This window comes from Chionomys nivalis, chromosome 18 (assembly GCF_950005125.1).
Source record: "Chionomys nivalis chromosome 18, mChiNiv1.1, whole genome shotgun sequence".
NCBI classification, from domain to species: Eukaryota; Metazoa; Chordata; class Mammalia; order Rodentia; family Cricetidae; genus Chionomys; species Chionomys nivalis.
In genome coordinates this window covers 52,354,026-52,378,321 of record NC_080103.1, presented here as the reverse complement: position 1 = coordinate 52,378,321, position 24,296 = coordinate 52,354,026, and the positions used below count along the sequence as shown (strand labels likewise).

Sequence of the window (24,296 nt, the reverse complement as noted above, 5' to 3'; positions counted from 1 at the left end):
CCAAAATGATACAACAACAACAAGATAAACAACAAACAACAAAAACACATTAGTTTTGGGTGTTTGACGACTTTGTTTTTTATCTTCATGTTTTGCTTTGAGAGATAGAGAGAGAGAGAGAGAGAGAGAGAGAGAGAGAGAGAGAGAGAGAGAGAGAGAATAAAGTTATAAAGTTGGGTGAGGGAGGAGATAGGGAAAATCTGGGAGGATTTGGGGGAGGAGAAGAATATGATCAAATTATACTGTATGAAAAAAATTAAATAAAAAGAACTTGATGTTGTTCACTTGAAATACCAATGAAGAACCTAGACTAAAATGTTTTTTAAAAAATCTATAAACTAATACCCCTCTGTGTTGTTAAACCTGAAAACTACGAGACAGACAAACCCACAATTGCCCGATTACAGCAAGCTTCACTTGATACTGGCTAGGAAGACAGGCACTAGCCAGGAAGACAGGCACTGGCCAGGTCCGTTCCCAGGAGTCCCAGAGATAGCATTGGATTATGTTAGTCAGATTCTCATAGAGACAGAACCCACAAGGCTTCCCACTGTCATCCAATCGTGGGCAAGCGTACATCCTGACATAATCCATACCTCTGTGCCTCCCACCTACATGTGATAAAGCACATCGGTGCAGTTGAGGCAACCAACCTTGTTTACATGTGAAAACACATGACTTGTGATCTTATATGAACAACAGCCCCTGTACTCCAGGAAGTTTTCTGTCCTTGGGTAAGTGGGGTTTACAGGCCAACTTTTAGCCTCTACAGTATGTTCCTGGTGTGTTTTTTTTTTCTATAAGGAAGATATAAGAAACTTTTTCATGATAAATTAGACATGGGAAAGTAAAAATCCATTTCTTTTCTGGTTCTTCAAAGAAAATTAGTATTTATCCAATAAAATATCTGAAAGACAAGTGAACACAAGAGAGAATTGTTAACAAAGATAAGTTGTTTAGCTAAATTGACAAAGCATCACGCTGTCTTTTAAATATTTATATATACCCCAAAACAAACACTTCTCCAAACCTTATTCTTGGAAGACTCTCTTTTCAGTGAATGGAGAGAATGCAGAGACTCTTGGCTACTTAAGATGCTGAGGATACATCATGGTTGGTGGTGCAGACCTAAAATATACATTTATACCACCCCTTCGATGAGTCAGCGAACATCACAAAGGGAGACAGAAGGAGTGATCGCACTGGCAGAGAGGGAAAATGATTAAATAATAGCTTCAGAGAACGACACAGCCATTGCAATTGTGATCTAACAGCAGCTGTGGCGACCTGCATGAGGCCACACAAAACTAAGCCTGTCAACAGTCAACCAGAGATCAGGGAGGAGTTCAAGGGACCCTACACTTCCTACTCAACTACTGGTTATTGATAAATTCTCAGGGAGGGGCAGTCATCGTCTTCAGTTGTGTGCCACCGATGAGTCCAGTAGCCTCCAACAGACAGTTCCAAAGCCATGGTCAAATAGATAGTCCAGGTTAAAGTGAGTGGGTCACAAAACAGCAAAGAGACATGCGTATGGCAAAGGGACTTTTAGGGAGCAGTGGGGTGGGGTTGACAGGGTGGGAGGTAGAAGAAGATGCCGTGAGAGTAAAGAGAACATATTAAGTACATGTATGAAAATGTCAAAGAACAAAATTAACTAATTAAAATCTATCATTTACTCTCCCTCAACAATAACCAGCAAATTATGATATAAAAAACAAATTCTCTTTCTTTATTACTAGGAATGCTATTTGTTTATTCTAGTAACTTGAGGTTATCAAATTTCCTAAATTTAATCAAACTCTTTACAGTCTTCGAGCATCAAGTTCATCTTCCCTAATTTTTCATTTATACCATTACTGCTTAGATGACAGTCTAGATAATAATTAAATAATTAAAATAGAGAGTGTTAGCACTGCTCTTCATTTTATGATGGTTTTCCTTTCGGAGCCCATTCTAAAGAAAGCACTAAGTCTATGTGTATACTTGAGAAATTAACTAAATTTAGGAAGCAATATCTTTTGTCCTGAGAAGAAAGTGTACCTTGTGTTTTATAATGCTTCTGAACTCTTTAATCATTGCCAAATCATAAAACTATTGCATAAACTACCTGAGTGACTTCCCATATGTGAACATTGACCTTTACGTAGTCGGCATCTCTCCATTATCAGCAGATGATTTGGGGGAGTATATATAGACCTGGCAGGAGACACAAAGAAGAAGCCTCGGAGAAACCAGACAGGAGGGATGGGGTTCTCCAGGGGTCTTGTTTTCCTCCTCCTCCTCCTGTACCAGCTCCAGGGATCAGACTCTTCCCTGATGAAGCTGAATGGGAATGGCTATGAGGATGTTATTGTTGCTATCGATCCTGCTATGCCAGAAGATGAAGCAATAATTGAAGGAATACAGGTAAGAGAAGGTGGGCTTGCTTGTGTTCACGCTCTGAGGAGTGGAAAGGTTAATAGCAGTTGTAAGAGTTCCTATGGAAATCTCTGAGTGCTCTGGCAAGGTCAAAAACTGTGCTTGATTTGGGAATGCAGAGTGAGATGAAGGCTCTAAAATGCTCTAGAGGAAAGTCCTAGAGATTCTAGAAGGAACTTCATTTTCTAGCCTAAGATCCAAGACAAAGCAGAGGCCTCTCTGATCTTGTTTCCTGGTGTGTAATTTAGAAGTTGGATTTGTTCTGTTTTTGTAATCTACTTATTTATTGTGTGTGTACACACACGTTTATTGTATCCTTGAAGGAAGAGAAATAAGTTAAAATAAAATAGAACTATAGGGTTTGTATTCTTTTTCAGAGTCATCACTGATACCGAAGTGAGTGGGATAGCAGATGTGATGTTTGTAGGCAAGGATGGCAAAGTCGGGGAAGGATGACAGAGCAGGGTGCTGCTGCAGTAAGCAAGAGCCTTCAGGATACTCAGAGAAGCCCTCCCTCATGATGTGACATCTGAGCAGACCCAAGATGAGTAAGAGAAGAGATGAGAGCTTCATGGGGGTGATAGCATCTTGCGTGATCAAGGAAATAACAGGGAATAAGCAGCAGGAAGGGAGGCTTAAAGGAGCTGGGATAAGGTCACATACGGTGGCAGAATCCAGACCATTAGAAAAGGATGTTTTCGCTTTCCCTCTGAGTGATATGAGACTCCATGAAGGAGATCTTAGCGGAGGTTATGGACACTTTGGTGTCTATTCTAGGACCATCCTGACTACTTAAAACCGTAGAAGGCTTGCACTTATCACATCCACTGTATGAACGCTGCAGTGTAGGGATGCACAAGGATCTAGACTGTAGCTGGCCAATAGGGATGTTGATGACGACAATGAGGTAGCAGGAATGATTAACGTGTATAACTCTGAACATGTTTTGAGCGTATCAAAGACAACATTGTTGTTGGTTTACATGTGTGGGAAGGGACAGGTAGGGAGGAAATATTAAGAGGCAAGAAAAACTTCACAACTTGGACTTAAATACTTGGGTATAACTTTCATCAGCTAGGAAGGAAAATTCCGAGTAAGAAAGAGCTGGACCAATCCGGGGTGATCGGGAAGAATTAGCTTAGTGTAGTTTCAGATTGAGGTGCTTTTCAGACATCCAGGACAAAGAGACAGGGATCTGAATCCAGAATGAACTGTAAAGTATATGCTTAGATAACATAGAGGCAACAGTGTGTAGAGAATATGAGTCAGCCAGATGCTTGGCAATAGAGGAGGAACCCGGTCACGCAACTGAGGGCTTGGTTTGCTGAAGTTTCTTCCAACTCTAGCATTCCATGTGGAGACTGGCATTACAGCTCCACCGGTCACTTGACATTTCTGCTTCTTGTCTTCAGCTCCTGCCCACTAGGGGTTCTACTGCTGCCCGTGGAACTCCCTACTGGGCATGAACTGAACTGTCTCTGGTGATTTTCTTTGGCACCCTCTTGTCATTCTGGAAACTACACTGCAACCCAGAGATGATACTTGCTGGTACTCTTTGAGCTCTAAAAGATAAAGATTGCTTTTTCTATAACCAATGAGAACGAACTCTGAATGAAAGATTCTTGGTGTTTGGGGGTAAAGGGTCAGTTTCAACCTTTTTTGAATTCAGAAACAGGTATTTGCTAGGTATTTTTAGAGACAAAAAATAACGTATTCTTAGCATGGTCTTCTATTGAACATTACAAGGAGAAACGCAGTCCTTTGCCAACATGTCTATAGTTTAGTGGGTTTTGAAACTTGGCCTTTTGCAAAGTCCTCTATCATCAGGCAATTTTGTGAATGGCCATCATCTACTTATTACACAATGATTTGTACCTTGTGTTCGTGTTCCTTCTGGGTTTAAAACATGATCACATCTGTAAACACTGATATTTCACTTTTTAAAAATCAAAAACATTGTAGAAATTTTGAGGAGGAATTTAGAAGGACTATCATAGGTTAGAACACTGATTAGAAAACTCTGAGGAACCATTATTGGGCTCCTGAGGTATCCCTGGAGATGGCAGTCTACAGGGTCTCTGTCATCTCTCCATGACCTAAGAACACACTGCTAGCTAAGACAGCCAGTGGCCATGGAGACTCTACAGGAAATGCAGTCCCTGGGGCTATATAATATACAACCTACACAATTGTACACAGCAAGCCTACTGGTCCAATCCATAACTCCATTTGAGCCATCAAAACACTGTTGTCTCCTGGATACAGAGAGCCCCCTGTTCCAGCAGAAGATGACAAACTACACATCTCTCTTTAAAATGTTGAGGGGGTTGGCATACAGAGAGAGAGAGAGAGATAATTCTTTCATGGTCCTTCTGTGGGTGCTGAACAACTTCCCGCGTGCCTTAGAGTTCTTCACAGCCTTCTTGCACTAGGCCTTCATTTCTCTGAACTCCAGTCTTCTGAGTCATCATTTCATGACTTACTAATGACTTTGCTGACTTTTTACCACACATGTGAGTCAGAACCCTGGACTCTTGGAGAGGAGCAGGGGGAAAGAGGGAGGCCTTGAGGAGCAGTTCTGATGTGGGCTTGTGTTAAAGCTGGAGGCGCCAGAGGGGTCTGCCCTGATAAATAAGGCAGTGGAGAGCAAGATGGCTCCTGAGAGAAAAAGATATTTTTACCTTTACTTATCTTCCTTTCATTTATATTTATTTATGTTTTACTTACCACTGAGAGCTCTGGTTGCCTTGGGTGGTTTTCACCTACTGTTTACCTTTATTAGACAGAAACTCTGTAAAGAGAAATTCTTTTAATAAATCATAGTGACTTTGATACTGAGGAAAATCATGTATTTTCACCTTGGTGGCAGGGCAACAATTCTGTGCTGCAGAATTTTCCACTGCACCTCCCTCCAAGTGTGCAGCATTCCCAGCCCTTCCAGGAGTACGGAGAGTCCCTATCCTGTGGACTATTTTCCTTCGCTTTCATCTGCTAAAGATTTTTTTTTTTTTTTTAGTTTTTTGAGACAGGGTTTCTCTGTGGTTTTGGAGCCTGTCCTGAAACTAGCTCTTGTAGACCAGGCTGGTCTCGAACTTACAGAGATCCGCCTGCCTCTGCCTCCCGAGTGCTGGGATTAAAGGCGTGCGCCACCACCACCCGGCTAAAGATGCTTTTGACTCAAGTTTCTTGAAATCAGGAATGACATCAAGCAGTCTTAATATATTTCTTAGTTCAACCCAGACTTGTGTGCATTAAAGAGTAAGGTCACTGGGCTTCGGAGCATTCTATAAGTCATCCGGAAAGTGATAACACAAAATTAGAACCAAATAAATGACTCTAAAATATATATTCATATGAATCAATTACTGCAATCACCAGGCAGCTAGCCATCCTTGCAGATGGGAGCCTTTCCAAACACAGGGTGAAGCAAGTTTGGGATTGACAGGATAGAAGTGTGGGCAGAGACCACTGGTGAATGGTCTTGATGAATGGTTTACTTTTGTAGTAACTGCTTTGGGAGAATGCCTGATGAGGTCCTGCAGCATGACACCACCCTTGCTTGGCTGTTTCTACATATTCCTTTACGTGTTCCTTTTCCTTTTGATAATAGAAAATGGTGACTGAAGCATCTACGTACTTGTTTGAAGCCACGGAAAAAAGATTTTATTTAAAAAATGTATCTATATTAATTCCTGAGAGTTGGGGAAACAAACCTCAGTACCGGAGGCCAGGACAAGAAAGCTACGCACATGTAAGTGTCAATCTTTTCTCTGCAGAGAGAGAGAGAGAGAGAGAGAGAGAGAGAGAGAGAGAGAGAGAGAGAGAATGTTTGGGCACAAATTGATTCATTCGTAGTCTTTCTAACTTGTTTCTTCTGCTCTTCAAGTTTTAACGATATTTTTAAACATTCTCAGGCAGATGTTAAAGTTGCACCCCCTGCCGTCCCGAGCAGAGATGAACCATACACCCGGCAGTTCACAGGTTGCGGAGAGGGAGGAGAATACATCCACCTCACTCCCGACGTTGTGCTGGGGAAAAAAGAAGCTGAATATGGACCTACAGGTGGGGCTTAAACATTACACACTTGCAACAACCAACTCTTTACTCAGATTAAATGAACAGACCCTGGAGAAGAAGTGCTCAGATCTAAGTCCGGGTTGTTCTATTTATTAGCTGGGCGGCATTAAACAAGTGATTTACTTTTCCTTTCTATATAATCTATAATAACATATCTCAATCTCTTTTCATTGCCAACCCCTTCAGGGGCATTTTCAGGCTGTCTTTCCTAAAATTGCACCCTCAAAATACCTATAAAGTAGAATGACTAGGGTGTTGACCAGGTTGGCCATAAACCATTAAAACATGTGAGACCTTTGGCTCCCCAAGAACTGAAAGTCAAATCCTAGTTTAGTGTGACTGCAGCCTATGTTCCATTAATGTTCCATTGATTAATGTTCCATGATGTGTAATTAAAAAATAGTATCCTATACAGAAATGTAATATCATTTAATACAAAATCCTTTTATAAACAAAATATAAACTTCAAGAGCTACAGAAAATCTATACCTAAATGCAGTCTGTGTGTATGTGTGTGTATGTGTGTGTGCATGTGTGTGTATGTGTGTGCATGTGTGTGTGCTTGTATGTGCATATGTGTGTGCTTGTGTTTGCATGTGTGTGCTTGCATGTGCATGCATGTGTGCTTGTGTGTGCATATGTGTGCTTGCGTGTGCGTGTGTGCATGTGTGTGTGCATGTGCTTGTGTGTGTGCTTGTGTGTATACTTGTGTGTGTGCGCGTATGTGTGTGTGCTTATGTGTGCTTGTGTGTGCTTGTGTGTGTGTACGCGCGCACGTGCGTGCGTGTGCGTGTGTGTGTTTAGGAGTACCAGAGGACAACTTGTGAGTCAGTTCTCTCCCCCTACCCCATGGGATCCAAGGATTGAACTCAGATTGTCAGGCTTGGTGGCAAGTACGTTTACCCACTGAGCCATCCTCACTGGCCCAGAAATTTGGGGGATATGAAATTTTCCACTTGAATTATGATCATGTATTTGAAATTTTTTCTTATAGGAAGGCTGTTTGTCCACGAATGGGCCCATCTTCGCTGGGGAGTATTTGATGAGTACAATGAAGAGAAGCCATACTATGCTGCTTCATCAAGGAAAATTGAAGCAACAAGGTATGACTCCTAAGTACTCTGGAATGACCTTACAAATAGGCTTTTAACTGCCCTATATTACTTTCCAATGACAAGCATTCACTTTTGTCCCAACGCACATAGCAGATGCAATATCACAAGCCTGTTTTATGCTTATTTCAGACCATTATCCTTGAAGATGATGACTGTAAAATATACATAGCTTTGAGTCTGGTGATGGTGGCACACGCCTTTAATCCCAACACTCAGGAGGCAGAGTTCAAGACCAGCCTAGTCTACAGAGAGAATTCCAGGGCAGGAAGACTCCAAAACTACATAGAGAAACATTTTCTTGGGAAAAACAAAAACAAAAAAAAAAAATCATAGCTTCAATGTCAATGTCAAGTATTTGCGTGGCTTTTAGACATATTTTATTTACACATGTCTCCCATAGATGCCAGAACTCATCTAGACCAGATAGATGCTGAGATATCAAAGTTATTCACATTACATAATGAGTGAAAGTGGCTAAATACTGTGAAATGTGGGCTGGGTGAGAAATCAAGCAACTGCAAGGAGCCAATTCAGAACTTCTTTGGAATTTATAAATATCATTTTAAAATATCAGTGTAGCATCATAACTAATAACAGGCCATTATCCTGATTTTGAAATTAAGAGATCAGAATAGTTGGAGAAAATGAACTTAAAACTTAGTCTCGGCATCCTCATCACTCTTGAGATCCCCCCGGTTTGGAATTCTTGTCACAGAGAAGGGGTGAGGTGAAAGGTGCAGACCTGCCGCAGAAGCCCCACTGCCAAGTCTTAAAAGGTATTGGGTATATTCTGTTTTTGCCATGCTGCTGCTACATGTCATTTCTGCTACAGGATATCATTACAACTGGTCATATGGATGGCATCATTATGTTCCTCAGTTTTGGAACAATAGTGGCATGGGCATATTTATGCATTTCCCTAAATGACTAGATCTACAGTTCTCTTACTAGGTTTGAACTGCATTTGATGAAATGACTTGCAGCTAAAGCCTGGTCTGTCTGTTAGTTTCGCTGCCACCTATGCCCACCCCATGCAATAACAAACAAACCCATCATTCTTTCTTCCATTGCCTTTCTTGGCAGTACCTCACTCTGATTCCAGCCACATTTTCCTCCGGATAAAATGATACCCCTTGAATAATCCAGAATGTAGTTTTATAATGCCCTCCTTAACCTTTGCCATCAGTGTGAGAAGGTCATGGCAGATACACAAGAAATACTGTATCACAAACTCAGTGTGAGCAGGACCACTTTTTCAAATAAATGCCTCTGTCTCTAAGATTCACATCTATATTTCTAGGTGTACTGTGGGTATCACAGGTGTGAATGGGGTCCGAAGATGCCAAGGAGACAGCTGTACAACCAGAAGCTGCAGAACTAATTCCACCACGAAATTATATGAAAGAGACTGTCAATTCTTTCTTGATAAAGATCAATCAGAAAAGGCATCTATAATGTACATGCAAAGCATCGAATCTGTAAGTACGCCTGTCACTGTGTCAGAGTGACTTGTCTGATTTCATTCATCTTAGAGTTATAACGATGATTCAGATGAAAATAAGGTACTTTACATTGCTAGGCAAGCACTCTACCCCCTGAGATACAGATGATCTTAAATATGACATGAGAAATAAGTTTATTAATCGAGAATTTAGTGATACACAGCAAATACTCATCTGCTATTATATATTATGAGCACTTCTGTACATTAATACTTAGATAATTGTTCTTAACTATTTTAATATTAAATCTACTTCACTGTTAATTATATTTCACTTGAGCAATGCATATTTGTTAAATATACTTTCTCTCTTTTTGTTTTGGCATTTTTTTTTGGACAGGGTTTCTCTGTGTAGCTTTGGTACCTGTACTAGAGCTCACTCTGTAGACCAGGCTGACCTCAAACTCACAGAGATCCTCCTGCCTCTGCCTCCCCAGTGCTAGGATTAAAGGTGTGTGCTACCACCACCTGACTTGTTTTTTTTAAAAAAAATAAATAATAATAAGTTTTTACTACTCCTCCCAGAAACCACAAGTTGCCTGTTATTCTTTGACTAGGGGTGGGGCCCTTGAAGGTCTGGGTCCTCTACATGCACATTAACATGTCCCTTGAAGTTGCCATTGTCTGGGTCTTGTTTATGCGGCCATTTCTAGTAGAAACTTTCACAAACTTCCAGGTATTCTGACTCTTACAGTCTTACAATCTTCCTACCTCCTTTTCAAGATATTCCCTGATCACAGCAAGCTGTTTCTTTTGAACCACCAACCAGTTCCCAAATCATAACATGAAGATTTATTATTAGTTATAAATGCTCACCCTTAGCTTATGCTTGTTTCTTGCTAGCTCTTATTACTGAACCTGTTTCTCTTTATCTACATTTTGCCTCAGAACTTTTTATCTCTCCTTTCTTTCTTTCTTTCTTTCTTTCTTCCTTCCTTTCTTTCTTTCTTTCTTTCTTTCTTTTTTTCTTTCTTTTTTTATGGTTTTTTTTCCCTGCTGTCTCCATATCTGGCTGTCAGTTACCTGACTCTGCCCCAGGCATGCACCTCTCTCCCTTGTTCTCTTCTCCTTCTCTCTCATGCTGCTCCCGCCTAGATTTCTCCTCCTATTTATTTTCTCTTCCTGCCTGCTCCATCTATCCTTCTGTCTGCCTAGCTGTTGGCCATTCAGCTCTTTATTAGGGAGGCAAAGTGAAACAAACCAACACATCATTATAATTAAACAAATGCATCCGAAACAAATGTAACACACCTTTACACAGTTAAAGTAATACTCCACAACATAGACAAATGTAACACATCTTTACCTAGTTAAATATTCCACAACAACAGATGCAGGAGCTGTGATGTAGATGTATCCATTGGGCCTGGGCTCTGCAAGATTTGTTGATCTCTTCATTGTATCTAGTTGTGGTTTTTTGGGATGGACCCCATTACTGTAAAAAGAGACTTCTTTGATGAAGTACCACTACACCTATCTGTGGATGTAAGGATGAGGGACAAGAGACAAGTCACACCGTGGTTGCTTAAGACTCAAGAAATCATATTATTTCATATTTTTATTTATATAAGATTCTAAGCACATGTGCACACACACATACACACAGAGGGGGTGGGGGTTAAGACACGGGCTAGCAGTGCCCCTACACAAGAACCACAGACTAACAAGAACTCCAGGACCATGTGGTTGGTCAGGGCAGTCCAATCAATATATTACTGATGCAGCCCTTGATTACATTTCAGGCCTTGATAATTAGCCCCTATTGCTGAATACACCATACATTCAGGGCATAGAACTCAGATGACCTAAGCTGATTCTAACCTAAGAGAATCTAACTTCTATGGTTCCAGAAAACACTATGCAAGCTGCCAAGGGAGGGAAGCAATTAAACAGTTCTCCAACTGCAACACCTATGAGCCAGGACAATGACCAGCACGGCAAGATACGCATAAAGGTGCAATAATGTCACTCACACGTTGGTGGCGGCCAACGGCTGTCTAATTGGATTTGAGTCAAGCCTGGTACTGTCAACATCACCAGCTTCTGTGGCTCGTGAGGTCCTAGACCTTAGCAAAAAAACAACTGCTGTCACTTTTCTAGACCAGCTTAATTACTTTGACATTCTAACACCGAACATACACTCGCTTTATTTTTCAGATCCTTTTTTAAGTACATTAAATAGTAATTTTCTACATTTTACTACACTTTTAGGTGACTGAATTCTGCAAAGATGAAAACCATAACCAAGATGCTCCAAGTCTACATAATGAAAAGTGCGATAGGAGAAGCACATGGGACGTAATCAGCAGTTCCGAGGATTTTATTGACAACGTGCCCATGGACACGCCACCCTCTCCACCCACCTTCTCATTGCTAAAAATCCATGAGAGAATCGCGTGCCTCGTTCTTGATGTGTCCGGGAGTATGACTGTAAGTTCATGGCTCATTTTGTCTTACAGGGTAGGAATGGGGATAACTGAAAGACAAAAAAACAAACAAACAAAACAAAACAAAAAAAACCCACCCTCAACACTACTTGTTATGTGGATTTTTAAAAACTGTATGATGTCATAAAGCACTATTACTTTCTGAGATCCTAACCTGAAAGATATTGAAAAAATATTTTGCTTAGAGAAAGACATCTAAGACCAGCTAACCTAAGGGATTCCCGTTAGTGGGAACACGATATTGAAATAACATTGTTTTTAACCATGGATCCTCCAGATGAGGGAAAATGGGACTGGGGTATATTAGTGTATGCTTATTAGTTCAGCTCAAGCAACAAGATCAATGAGCAGAATGCCTAACATGGTATCCTGTTATTTCCCAGCTGCTCAAGTGCTCTCCTCAGACATAAAAAGAACAGCATCACCGTGAAGAACAAATGTAGTCTTTCCTTCATTCTATTATCAGGCACAAAATAACAGGCATTGTGCTAGACTTTGAAAACAGAGGTCCATAGTTCCTTTTGGCTGAGCTGTGGAAGTATGTTCTTGTAATACTAGAATTTGGGAGACTAGGCAAGTTCAATGTCTGTGGGTTGCACAGTAGGAGCCTGTCTCAAAAAGCAAACCAAACAAGCAGATATTTTTATAGTCTAGTAATGTTTTCTCTCCCCTCACCCTTTCCTATCTGCCTACGTCAATCCTGCCCTCTAAAACTTAGGAGAGAGGCTGGTTTCTGGCATGAGAAGGACTGGACTCGTGGGGTACTATGTAGCTGCTGATCCTTTTGCATATCTCTACTTCTGAATATTTTATCAATGCTGCCTCTGCCTCTCTCAGTCAGAGCAAGAATTCTACTAGGAACCTGAACCACATCCAATCCAGAGTTCATAACATATGTGTGACCAACAGATAGCTGCCAAAAATGGACGGGAAACACAAATAATCAGATGTCGTGTGATAAAGCATTCAGAATGAGTGCACAGTGGCAGAGGGACGGGCATGCTAAAGCAGAAATTAAAGCTTCAGTGGATAAGGGAAGGTGGTTGCTGAAAGGGCAAAGAGCAATAGAAATTTGTGAAATGAGCCTCAATAACACGAGGGTTTATGAAAGACAGAAGAATGCTCAGAAGTCCCACACATGAGTAGTCCTAGAAATGTCTTACAAGAGAAGAGATTGCTGATTCAAAGATGAGGAGCCTACTCCAGACAGGGTACTAGTAGATCCAGGTTAGAGGCAAAACCAGGCTGGTGGGATGATGATGATGATGATGATGATGATAATGATAATGATAATAATAATAATAATAATAATAATAATAATAATAATAATAATGGCAGAAAACATAGCTCAGTTTGTAAAGGCACTTGCAGCTAAGCCTAACGACTTGAGTTCAAACTCTGGTTCAAATGGTGGAAGGTAAGATCTGACTCACTGTAGTTGCCCTCTAACCTCTGCGTGTGTTCCATGACATGCGTGCTGTGGCACAAGTATCCTTGGACAGCCACACACTCCAAACCACACAAACCAAATGTAATAAAAAACAGAAAAGAAAGAAGACAAAAACAACAGAGAAGCAGGTAGAGCAAAGCTCTGAATATGTAGGGGTTTTGTTGTGATTTGGTTCAAGAAGGTCCCAAGCAAATTTGGGTATGGGTTGCAAGGAGGATCTAGAGAAAATAAATACATGAAGTGTACCTTCCGGGTATTCATCTAGGGAAGAGAGACATGATTGCTGGTGAGTTAGCAGAAAGCCAATGCAGTCAGCCCACTGGAGGAGAAGCAGTGCGGGAAGGTTAGCAGAAGGGACAGGGCAGACCTACCTTCTCAGAATTACCTGGAACTTAGGTAAATTTCACCCTTGAGGAGACTGCTCCGTACTGAATTGCTCAGTCCAGCTGTGTTTGGGGGACCAGGAAAGTCTGATTGGGGTTTTGAACCGTAGGTTATAAATTTTAACAGGAGTGGTTACAGTGGGAATTGCACCACTAAGATGAGAGTCGCTGCCTTAGCGTCAATGCAAGCTCCACCTTTAACTTGGGGAGTTAGCGACTGGGAACCTTCTTATGTGTTCCATGCTACACATAACCACACTTTATATATTTACCAGTTAAAAAATTACAATTGCTTTCTTTGACAATAAAAATTAATAGTTATAGACCATTCTTGCCAATAAACTTCATGCACCCCTTTTATGAGGTCTGCCCTTACCATCCAATTGAAAATCACTTAGGTTTTTTTTCTCATCGTTTTTTTTTCAATCAGATTTCTGATCGCCTCAATCGATTGAAGCAAGCAGCACAATATTTTCTAATTCAGGTCATTGAAGATGGGTCCTGGGTAGGAATGGTACACTTTAATAGCTTTGCCACTACTAAAAGTGAGATGATCCAAATAAACAGTGAAGCTGAGAGAAGCAAGCTTCGGGAACTCTTGCCTTCAAGTGCCGGTGGAGGGACCTCCATCTGCAGTGGAATCCGACGTGCATTCGAGGTGAAAATCTACTGCAAATGTATCTTGTTCTCTGTTTTGTTTTTAGGGCCTTTCTTTGTGAAGCTGCTGTTCTTACTTGCCTCCTCATTTTGACATAAATAATCTTAAAAGGCTTGGGACAAAGCACACACCAAAAAGAGAAACTTTGATATATGTTATCATAGCACTTGGAAGGATCAGAAATTCAAGATCATCTTTGGCTAGGTCATCTGAGGATAGCATGAGAAACATGAGACCCTGTCTCAAGTAAATGTAAATAACTCTCACTTCAACATGCTTAGAACATTTATTTAAGTATCCAAAAGATTTCTAATTTGGAGTACATCACCATTTTTGTTTTGTTTTGTCTTTTGTCTTTTGAGACAGAGTTTCTCTTTGTAGCCCAGGCTGTCCTGAAATAGACCAGGCTGGCCTCAGATCAGAGATTCACCAGCCACCGCCTCACAAGTGCTGGACTTAAAGATGTGTGCCACCACCACCCGGCAGAACCTATCACCTCTTAACATTGATATTTAATGCATCTGACTGTGTGTACAACTGATTCGTATGCTGTGGACTTGTTCAGAATGTATTAGGGGAAGGAAATGCAGTTTATATTTTAAATATCTATTTGTTTGGGTTTTTCAGGGTCAGATGCCACTGTCATTTAGTCATGGGAGTTTTTCATGATGCCTGAGCCCACCTATCTTTCAGTTGAACAAATATCCCCTGTATTTAGGAGACAGAAAAATAATATGTTTGTGCTCTCCCAGGACCATTGAGTATAAATTCTATGATTCTAAAATAGAAATTATCTCTTCTTTCTTACACTTTTTCTATTCAACTTCTTTTTGTCAATTCTCCATCAGGATAGCTGATCTAGTATAATAAGGTATTCTGAATTATGCTTGCAGGTACTTAAAAATGGAGGTTTCCAAATCAATGGAGCTGACATTGTGCTGATGAGTGATGGGGAGGACAGCACTGCGAAAGAGTGTGTTGATGAGGTGAAGGAGAGCGGATCCGTAGTTCACTTCATTGCCTTGGGACCAAATTATGAGGACGCTGTGATAAACATGAGCGCTCTAACAGGTGAAACACAATCTCCATATTACAGACTTCCAGTTGCTGTGTATGAATATAGAACTGATGCTCAACCACTTCTTCTAAGCTTTATTCTGCAAAAGTCAGGCCAGGAATTGGAGAACAAAGTCAAACAGACACAACCTCTGTTAGGACACATTATAGTTAGTGTGTGCTAGTTATATATATGTGTTAGTTATATATATATGTGTGTGTTATATATAGTTATATATGTGTGTTAGTTAGGACACATTATAGTCTATTAACATTTCAGAGATGATCTTATTGATTTTCTGACAATTTACTTGATCTATATGGAAACTTTGACTTTCTTTTAACTGTTACCTTGTTAACCATTAAAATGTGATAAGTACACATGCTCTACAAAAACAAAAAAACTTACTCATTCACATTGTAGGAGGCACAGTTCACCGTTCTACAGATGAAGCCCAGAACAATGGTCTCATGGATGCTTTTGGAGCTCTTACTTCAGAAAATGCTGATGTCACCCGGAAGTCAATTCAGGTCAGCGTTTTCCCATCCCTAGAGCTTTTATGGTTGTTTTTGCCATAACCAAGAAAAGGTACAAGGGCAGAACACATGAAACCATGCGAAAGGAGGCATTTATAGATAAGATACGTTCAAAACTTTAGGTGTAGGCGTTTTAATGTGTAAAAAGAGTAGAGATAAATTCCTTCTTCCTCACTTGAGATACCTGCAGTAAGTTTTTAAATAGAGAAAACAAAAAGAAAGCACAAATTTTCAAAGCCAGGCTGTATTCCTATGCATGATGGGTGGAAATGATGAAGGTAAACGGGGACCAGCTGGAAGCATGGTACAATCGTCTGAGTCGATGGGAATTTGGGTTGGGTGGGTGGTGCTTGGAATACAAAGGAAAAACTGTGCCCCACATTTATTTCTCCGAATGCCATTGTGGGACCAAAATGACCTTGTTTTCCAAGACTTGCTGATGAAGAGGCAAAATGTGTGGGTGACATTCACACTCAAATTTACTCCAAATTTATTTAAAGTCTTGCCTGTGTAACCTGGGACCAAAATTTTAAGCAACAGAGTTATGCTTGAAAGAATTTTCTTTCTATTAGAGCTGAAGCTGTTTGGGGTTGAGGTTGGGATGGAGCAGAAATGATACATTCTATTCTTCCTAAAATGACACCCTAGGAAGCACACACATGGGTAAAGCTGGATAGCCTAGGACTTCATGTTAGGTGAAATAAGCTAAGCAGAGAACAATGAGAAGTGTGGCCTCATGTACACTTGAAATCCAAAATAGCTGAGTTGATAGAAAAGAATAAAAACCATAATAAGCATCAACTGGTAAGAAGTGAGGATCAGAGAGATGTTAGGAAATAGATACAAACTTTCAGTTAAGTAATAAATAAGTTCAGGAGATGTATTATATAAGCATAGTGACTACTATAATAGATAGCTTGCGTATCTTATTTGGTGCAATAGAATAGAAAGTGAATTTAAGTGTTCTCAATGTGGAGTGAGAAAATACTTGTGTTAATTAGCTCTTGGCCCATTTATAATGTTTCAAAACATTATGTTTATATGATAAAAAAGCAATTGCAATTTTGTGATTTTAAAAATAATGTAATATGTTTACTCTCCTCAGCTAAGAGCTTTCAACAAAGATGAATCACTCCTTTATGTCTTCTCTCAGAGAAAGATCTGGCTTTTGTTTTCTCTCTTCCCAGGATTCTATCCTTCACAACCAGTTTTCCTTCTTTTGAACAGACTCCATGTGCAATGCTTCACCCTCAATACTGTGTGAAAAAATCACTTAAAGGTTCCTCTTTAACAATCTATCCAAGAGAGCTTGTCTCAACTGTCTTTTACGTCTTCCTAGGAACTGAACCTAAAGTCTCCAAAGCGCTAGACAAGTGTCCTATCCCAGACACTTACCTGTCTTTGCTTTTCTTTGGAAGCTTTTACTTTGCCTCAATTAAAATACTCTAATTACCCCAAGTGTTGTCTTTTGGGTCATCAACCAGATGAGTAAGCATGTCACATATACACATAGCTTAGACCAACCCTCTCTCCAACTGATGTTTCCACTTTAAATGTCCTGTTACACCCTGTCCTTTCTTCAGCCCCTGTATTTCTAACCTTGTAGCTGTCATATAGAAAGAAGCCTTCAGAAAGTTGGCAAATATGTTGTTAGGAAGAGACAAGGAGAATGATAGAATTTTGAATCCACCCTGAAGTACATAGGGCGACCAGGTCAACCATGACAACATAAGAACCCTTTTTGAGAAGGAGGGAGAGGAAAAGAGAGAGAACTCTAAGATAGTTAAGAATTTGTAAGATGACTTCCAGAGCAAATATAAAGAATTATCTGTAGGAGACAGAAGAGTAAAACCATTTTCTTCTGTAGTCATTAAGTTTTGTTGTTATTGTTGTTTGTATGTTTTGTATTTAAACAGCTTGAAAGTAAGGGAGTTAAACTGGACAATAATCACTGGCTGAATGACACTGTGGTAATTGACAGCACCGTGGGAAAGGACACTTTCTTTCTTGTTACATGGATGAGATCAGCTCCTGGCATTTCTCTATGGGATCCCAAAGGAACACAAATCACAAATTTGACAATGGACACAGCTTCCAAAATGGCCTATTTCAGTATCCCAGGAATAGCTCAGGTAAGCCACTAGCTTTTCAATTTCCCCTGAACTAATATTTTCCCAAAGAGCCCCTAAAGTCATTGTGAATATGACTGCCAACAATTTTACCATCTTCAAAATGAAAATAAAATTTATATACTTTCATTACCTGTGAAATCCTAAAAACTATGATGTCCAGGTAAAGGTAAAATGAACTTATGGGTTCATAGAAAGGAGAGGTATCTGAGAACACCGAGGAAGAAACATGAAGAGTCTGTGTGACTCAGTGTGCCGTCTTTTCTCGTTGATCCTTGCAGAGTCATAGACTCTCTGATACTGAGGCCAAAGAATGAGGGCACAGCCAAGGCAGACTTATCAGGACATTGTTTTCCAATGGAGAAATCACAGAAGGTGAACACCATGCTCAGTACTATCTGTCTGAACCATTTCAGCCTCAGTAACTGAAGAATTAAGATCTTTATAAAACCACAAAACTTCTGTGACCTATTTTAAAATCACATAATGGAAAAACAATATAGTCAGACTCTAAATGTTTACTGCATGTTTCCACTGAAATTTTTAGGCGGGCACTTGGACTTACAACCTTGGAGCCAAATCAAGCCAAGAAATACTAACGATTACAGTAAGCTCCCGAGCAGCAAGTTCTTCTGTGCCACCCATCACTGTAAATGCTAAAATGAACAGAGACACCGGCAGTTTCCCCAGCCCTATGATCGTTTATGCAGAAGTTCTACAAGGGTACACACCCATCATCGGAGCCCACGTGACAGCTATCATAGAATCAAGTAGTGGGAACATCCAAGAGCTGGAGCTGCTGGACAATGGTGCAGGTAAGCCGCAGCCTTTTATGGATAAGCCTATATTTTTATAGTTCAAAGTGTGTCATGGTTCCTGAGGCAGTGGGTACAACAAGATGGGAACCTGACGAGTTAAGACAGACAGATTCTAGATGAATAGCAAGACCAACAGGAAATGCAATCAAATAAGTCCTACAAAGTGCTTAGCAAGCATCTCACACTTGGTAACCATTCAATAAATGTCATCTGCTGCCAAAATCATGTTCGTAATCTTGGCAGGCATTGCCTGCCTCCAGCTAAGACAGGCTCATGCAGAAGACTGAGAACATAAGCAAGAATTCCAGTTACATGCTTCTTGGAGGAGCATCACCAAGAAAGCATTGTCAAAGCATCAAAGACAATGCACAAATAATTTTGCAGGAGGGGTACAGAACCTGGCATCCTGACAGGGAAAGGAAGAGAAGCAAGAGTGAGTCCCCACAGCTGAAACAAAGCAATTAGTCATGAGAGCCAGGACCCAGGAGAAGGTAGAGACACCACAGAGAGGAAGACTTAGCCCTGCAGCATCAGATGCCAGGTCTCACTGGCAGGAAGCTAAGACTTTTGCTGGCTGTTCTCTGTCCTCCGGTCTGTAGGGTGAGTGGGGCACTCACTGCACTCCGTGGGTTCTGTAAATGGAACCTTGTGTTGAAGTCAGTGAACAAAATAACCAGTCTGGTTCACACTGGAATTAGTAAAGTTGTCTATCAGTGCATTTTGCAATATATCATCTTACAATTTTGTCTTCAGCTATATTTGACTGTCATTGTAGTGGGGGTCCTCTTTCTCCCCCAGTCTGTCAATCACCAGATCAAGAGGGCAAGAGGCAGTAGTGGTGAAAGAAAGCTTTGTATGAGACCCATGAGCACAAACAGAGACAGGCTTCCAGAAGACTGTCTTCAGTGAATCAGCTCAACCTTTTTCAGTGTATAAGGAATATATAGGATTGGGGAGCCTGGAGACAAACCCTAATTTGCTTTAAGTGGCACACTCTGATCATCCAGCTCCTACCTAGCACAAGTCTTAGTTACCATATGTGCAGCAAGGGAGCCTTCTAGCAGGGATCTATCTCAGGGTTCACGCTAAAGGTAAGTCAGGCATCTGGTTTAGAGAGGCCGGCATCTGGTTTAGAGGCTGTTTCCAGATGAGGTCAGTCCTCCAGGCCCAGGGACATTCTCCAGACAAGGGCAGATAGACACAGGAAGTTCTGCTGGAGGGAGGTAGCCCCATGATGCCCAGCTCTTGAGATAAGCTGCCAGGCAGCAATGTTCCAACATTCTTGTATTGACTTCCATGTTTTCTTTAATTGCAATGGTAATTCTACAACTACCTCCCACCTCTTTGCAGTCCCACAAATCCATCTACACTGCATATAACTGCATGATTCTTGCTTCATTTATTGAAGGAAGATAAGCATTTAGTTCATTGGGAAATAAGCTAATTTGAAATGCCTTTACTGGAAGAACAAATAAGACTTTGACTAACAATAGCTGATGCAGGCATCATCACACTTTTTTATACAGAGGAATCATCTGAAGGACTTGCTAAAAAGAGAATTTTTTTAGCAAAGGTGCTGCCATAGATAGTGCGGGAAATTTGCATGTCTAAAAATCCCCAGGCTTCTAGGGCAATACAGAGACTGCTAATGCAAGGGCCTTATTTTCTCATCTTCTGATTAGAATGGGAAATACACTTCACAATTTATCAGGTGACTTTCAATGCTCATGATTTCCTGAGTGTACTTAAGACAGCATTTCTGAGATCCTCCAAGTATTTATTCCAGTGGTAAAATGGGTTTTCCTATGTCAGACCAGAGAAATAATTGAACAAGAGAACACAGACTTTAAAAAAAATGGAAAGAAACACAGAAGTTATTTATTATGAAGCAAAATAAGTATATTTAGTTGCCTATGATAAGTGATGACAATTAAATCTTGCATAAAGATACATTTACCGTAGCAGGGACCACCTCATATACATAAAGAAATGATAATCAATAATAACAATTAAGAAAATTGAAAGTCAACCAATTGGCAGAGAAATTTTAAGAAGAGTCTATGGCCTCTGTATACATTTGTAGGACATAGAAAAATGGACATTAAATATTTATTATATGCATGCAATTATCGTTGTGCATAAGTGTGTTACATGAATGCAGACGTGTTCATTCCAAAGGATATACAATTCAATAATGTATTATTTAGGCAGGGCGTGAGGGAAATATACTCCATTCAAATGTGAAATAGTAAATGAGGGTTGAGAATACACTCATAGCAGCCCATGTGCCGTTGGAAAGCACACCAGCTCCTCATTTGTTACCGTAACTGTAATTTACCTCTTTCTGTCTTCAACAAGGGGCTGATACACCAACTTCTCATTTGTTACCATGATTGTAAATTTACTTCTTTCTGTCTTTAACAAGGGGCTGACACACCAACTCCTCATTTGTTACCATGATTGTAATTTATTTCTTTATGTCTTCAACAAGGAGCTGATACTTTCAAGGATGATGGTGTCTACTCCAGGTACTTCACAGCTTATTCAGAAAATGGAATATATAGCTTAAAAGTGCGGGCTGACGGAGGAACAAATTCTGCCAGGAGAAGCTTACGGCATCCGTCAAGTAGAGCCGCCTACATCCCGGGCTGGGTAGTGAATGGTAAGTAACTCACATTATCATAAACCCAGGGGATAATATTCGCAATTTGATATGATGGAGGCTCCAAACATTTTACAATTCAAAATATAACTTTCCCCATTTCTAGAATGAGATCTTCATATAATTGTCTCTAGTTAACTCAATCTAAGTCTGACAAACAGTAGACACAGAAAACCTATCAGCTATTATTAGGTTAGTGTGGAACACCCTTCCACGTCAACAATGATGTGTTAACCTTTCAGCTCAGGACAAAGGAAGCGGCCCACTATGCTAGGAGCTGCAGTGCCAGCCAGTGGGAAAATCTGTCCTCTGGGTTCCATGAGCTTCAATGGTTTTAAGTTTTCTTTTCCTTGCTCCTTATCTTGTGATTTTGGGGGTCTTTTTAAAGCAATGGAGTAAATCAGGAGCATTATTCCTTAGCACGTTCAGCATGGAAGGAAGGATGTCATCTGAGTGTCAAGGATAGAACTGGCATTGATTTCTCTAGACGCGTTTCTAATCGGAAATGACTTGAGAATAAAGAAATACTTTTCTTAAGGCTTATACTAGTGAGGCATGGTGACACACGCCTGTGACCCCATCACTTAGGGGACAGAGGCAGGAGGACAAGGATTTCAAGGTTAACCTTGGCTACTTGAGTGCATTTGAGGCTAGCCTAAGCTTAATGCCACCTTGTTTGGTTTTGGATTTATTTTTATTTTGTTTTGTTAATTCATATAACAAATTACATAGCATTCCAGTGAAGTTTTCATTTCAAAGGAAATTGTTGTCCAATTTTATTTGATAACATCTTGGTAAGGATTCTGGAGGAAGAAATTTTCCATTAATTGAATGCTTATGATTGTAGTACATAATAAAATGCAGCTATATAAGGGAAAGAGAAAGAAAAAGAAAAAAGAAAAACAGGTAGGGTCAGGAAGTTGACTGACCAAGCTCCAAAAACACTATCTCAGTTTCATCCAGTTTAAACTAGAGAATTTTAAATGCAGGTGAAATTGAAGGGAACCCACCACGACCCGAAACGACAGAGGCTACTCAGCCAGTCCTGGAGAATTTCAGCAGAGCAGCATCTGGAGGTGCATTTATCGTATCTGATGTTCCATCTGGTCCTTTGCCTGACCTGTACCCCCCAAGTCAAATCACAGACCTTCAGGCCACGCTTGATGGGGAAGAGATCAGCCTAACATGGACAGCACCGGGAGATGATTTTGATACTGGAAAAGGTAAGAACAAAGAGTCATGCAGGTTTGACTCAGGTGAGATGTGTCCAATGTGATGCAATAGCAGATAGGTTACAGGTGAGAGTGATTTCTCACTAAGAACTCAGCCAAGTGGGAATTTTATGATCTGATATTTTATAATTTATTAAGAAGATCTTACTTTTCATGCAAGTGATTAAAAGTCAGACTCAGTTTTTATTGAAAAAAATGGGTAAGACTTTTGATATGAGCATACTTTACACGTTAAATATTTTTGAGAATAACTAGAAAGAAATTTAACAAGGTAAGATGCAGCAACTAACCTATAACATTTCTCTTAGCTCAACAGTATATCATAAGAATAAGTGAAAATATTACTGACCTAAGAAACAATTTTGATGAGGCTCTTCAAGTTAATACGACTGATCTGTTACCAAACGAGGCCAACTCCAAGGAAACCTTTGCCTTCAAACCAGAAAACATCTCAGAAGAAAATGCAACCTACATATTCATTGCCATGAAAAGTGTCGACAAAAGCGATTTGAGATCAGAACTGTCCAACATCGCACAAGTAACACTATTCATCCCTCAAGCAGATGCTAGTCCTGGCAGTCCTGGGAGTCCTGACGGCCCGGGGAGTCCTGGTGGAAGTCCACAGTCCGGAGTTAGCGTTTCCACTATCGTGCTGTCTGTGGTCGGCTCCCTTGCCGTTGTCTGTGTTATTCTAAGTGCCACTGTTTGTGTCCTAAAGAAAAGAAGGTCCTCATCAAACATTGAAACATCGTTTTGAAAAGCAACATAAATAAAAGGATACTTCTGAGTTTTTAAGTACATCCTATGTGATCATGAACTCAAAAATAGTTTCAAGAGGATTTAAAAGAATGTTTTTAAGCACACCCATTCATGAAAAACTACAAATTTAAATTTTTATTCACTTAAAATAAATAGTGACAAAAACTGTTTTTATATTAATCTCTAGTTCTGTATTTTTTTCTGATGCCAAAGTTTTCTGAAATGATACTTCAAATTTCCTGGAGAAACTAACAGTATCTATGTAAGTAGTCAAGACACAACATAAAAGAACAAATCAGTAATATTTATAGGGAAGAAAGGAATGTGCTCTTGGTGTTACACTGTACACTATCATAGTGAAGGTCATACTTACTGCCATTCATGGATACAGAAGATGCTATTTTAATTCTTTTTATTTATTTTATTGATTTTGTGCCTGTATGTGCATGTATGCATGTATGTGTTCATGTGAGTGTATATATATATATATGTATATATATATATGTTATGGCACTGTGTGTGTGTGCTGTTGGATGCATGTAGATATCAGAAGACAATTTGTGGGCATGGGTTCTCTCCTTCTGTCCTGTGAGTCCTAGGGATCAAACTCAGGCTGTCATGCTTGACAGCAAATGTCTTTACTCCCAGTCATCTCACTGGGCCCAGGAAGATACTGCATTTTTAGAAATCAGATTCCACCTGTTTGTCTTTCAATTCAATATAAACACCTATGCACTTTTTCACTCATCTTAAGAAAGAATTGTTGAAACTAAAGTCTATTGACTTTTTTCCAGAGAAAAGCAAAATATGTCATAGATTTGTTTTAACCCATCACTCAGAGGCACACCTAGGAGGCTCAAGCCTATTGATAAGATCAGTTAAGGAGAGAAAGAAAGTGGGCTGAGAAGAAAAGATTCTCATTGCAGGAAGTATTCCTAGCCCTCCAGTGAGAACAAGGTATCACAATCCTCCCATGAGAACAAGGTATCACAATCCTCCAATGAGAACAAGGTATCACAATCCTCCAATGAACACAAGGTATCACAATCCT

At 40.1% G+C, this 24,296-nt stretch overlaps 1 protein-coding gene across 1 annotated transcript; it reads left to right on the top strand.

Moving 5' to 3' along the window:
- The first annotated feature begins 2,247 nt into the window (after nucleotides 1-2,247).
- On the top strand, nucleotides 2,248-23,243 carry LOC130890109 (calcium-activated chloride channel regulator 4A-like). The gene is made up of 14 exons (XM_057794070.1): nucleotides 2,248-2,409; nucleotides 6,032-6,172; nucleotides 6,336-6,483; nucleotides 7,493-7,601; nucleotides 8,914-9,091; nucleotides 11,326-11,544; nucleotides 13,825-14,052; nucleotides 14,946-15,123; nucleotides 15,533-15,639; nucleotides 17,562-17,777; nucleotides 18,322-18,589; nucleotides 21,084-21,254; nucleotides 22,244-22,477; nucleotides 22,795-23,243. The coding sequence occupies exons 1-14, from the start codon at nucleotides 2,248-2,250 to the stop codon at nucleotides 23,241-23,243; spliced, it is 2,808 nt and encodes a 935-aa protein (XP_057650053.1).
- Nucleotides 23,244-24,296: the final 1,053 nt, after the last annotated feature.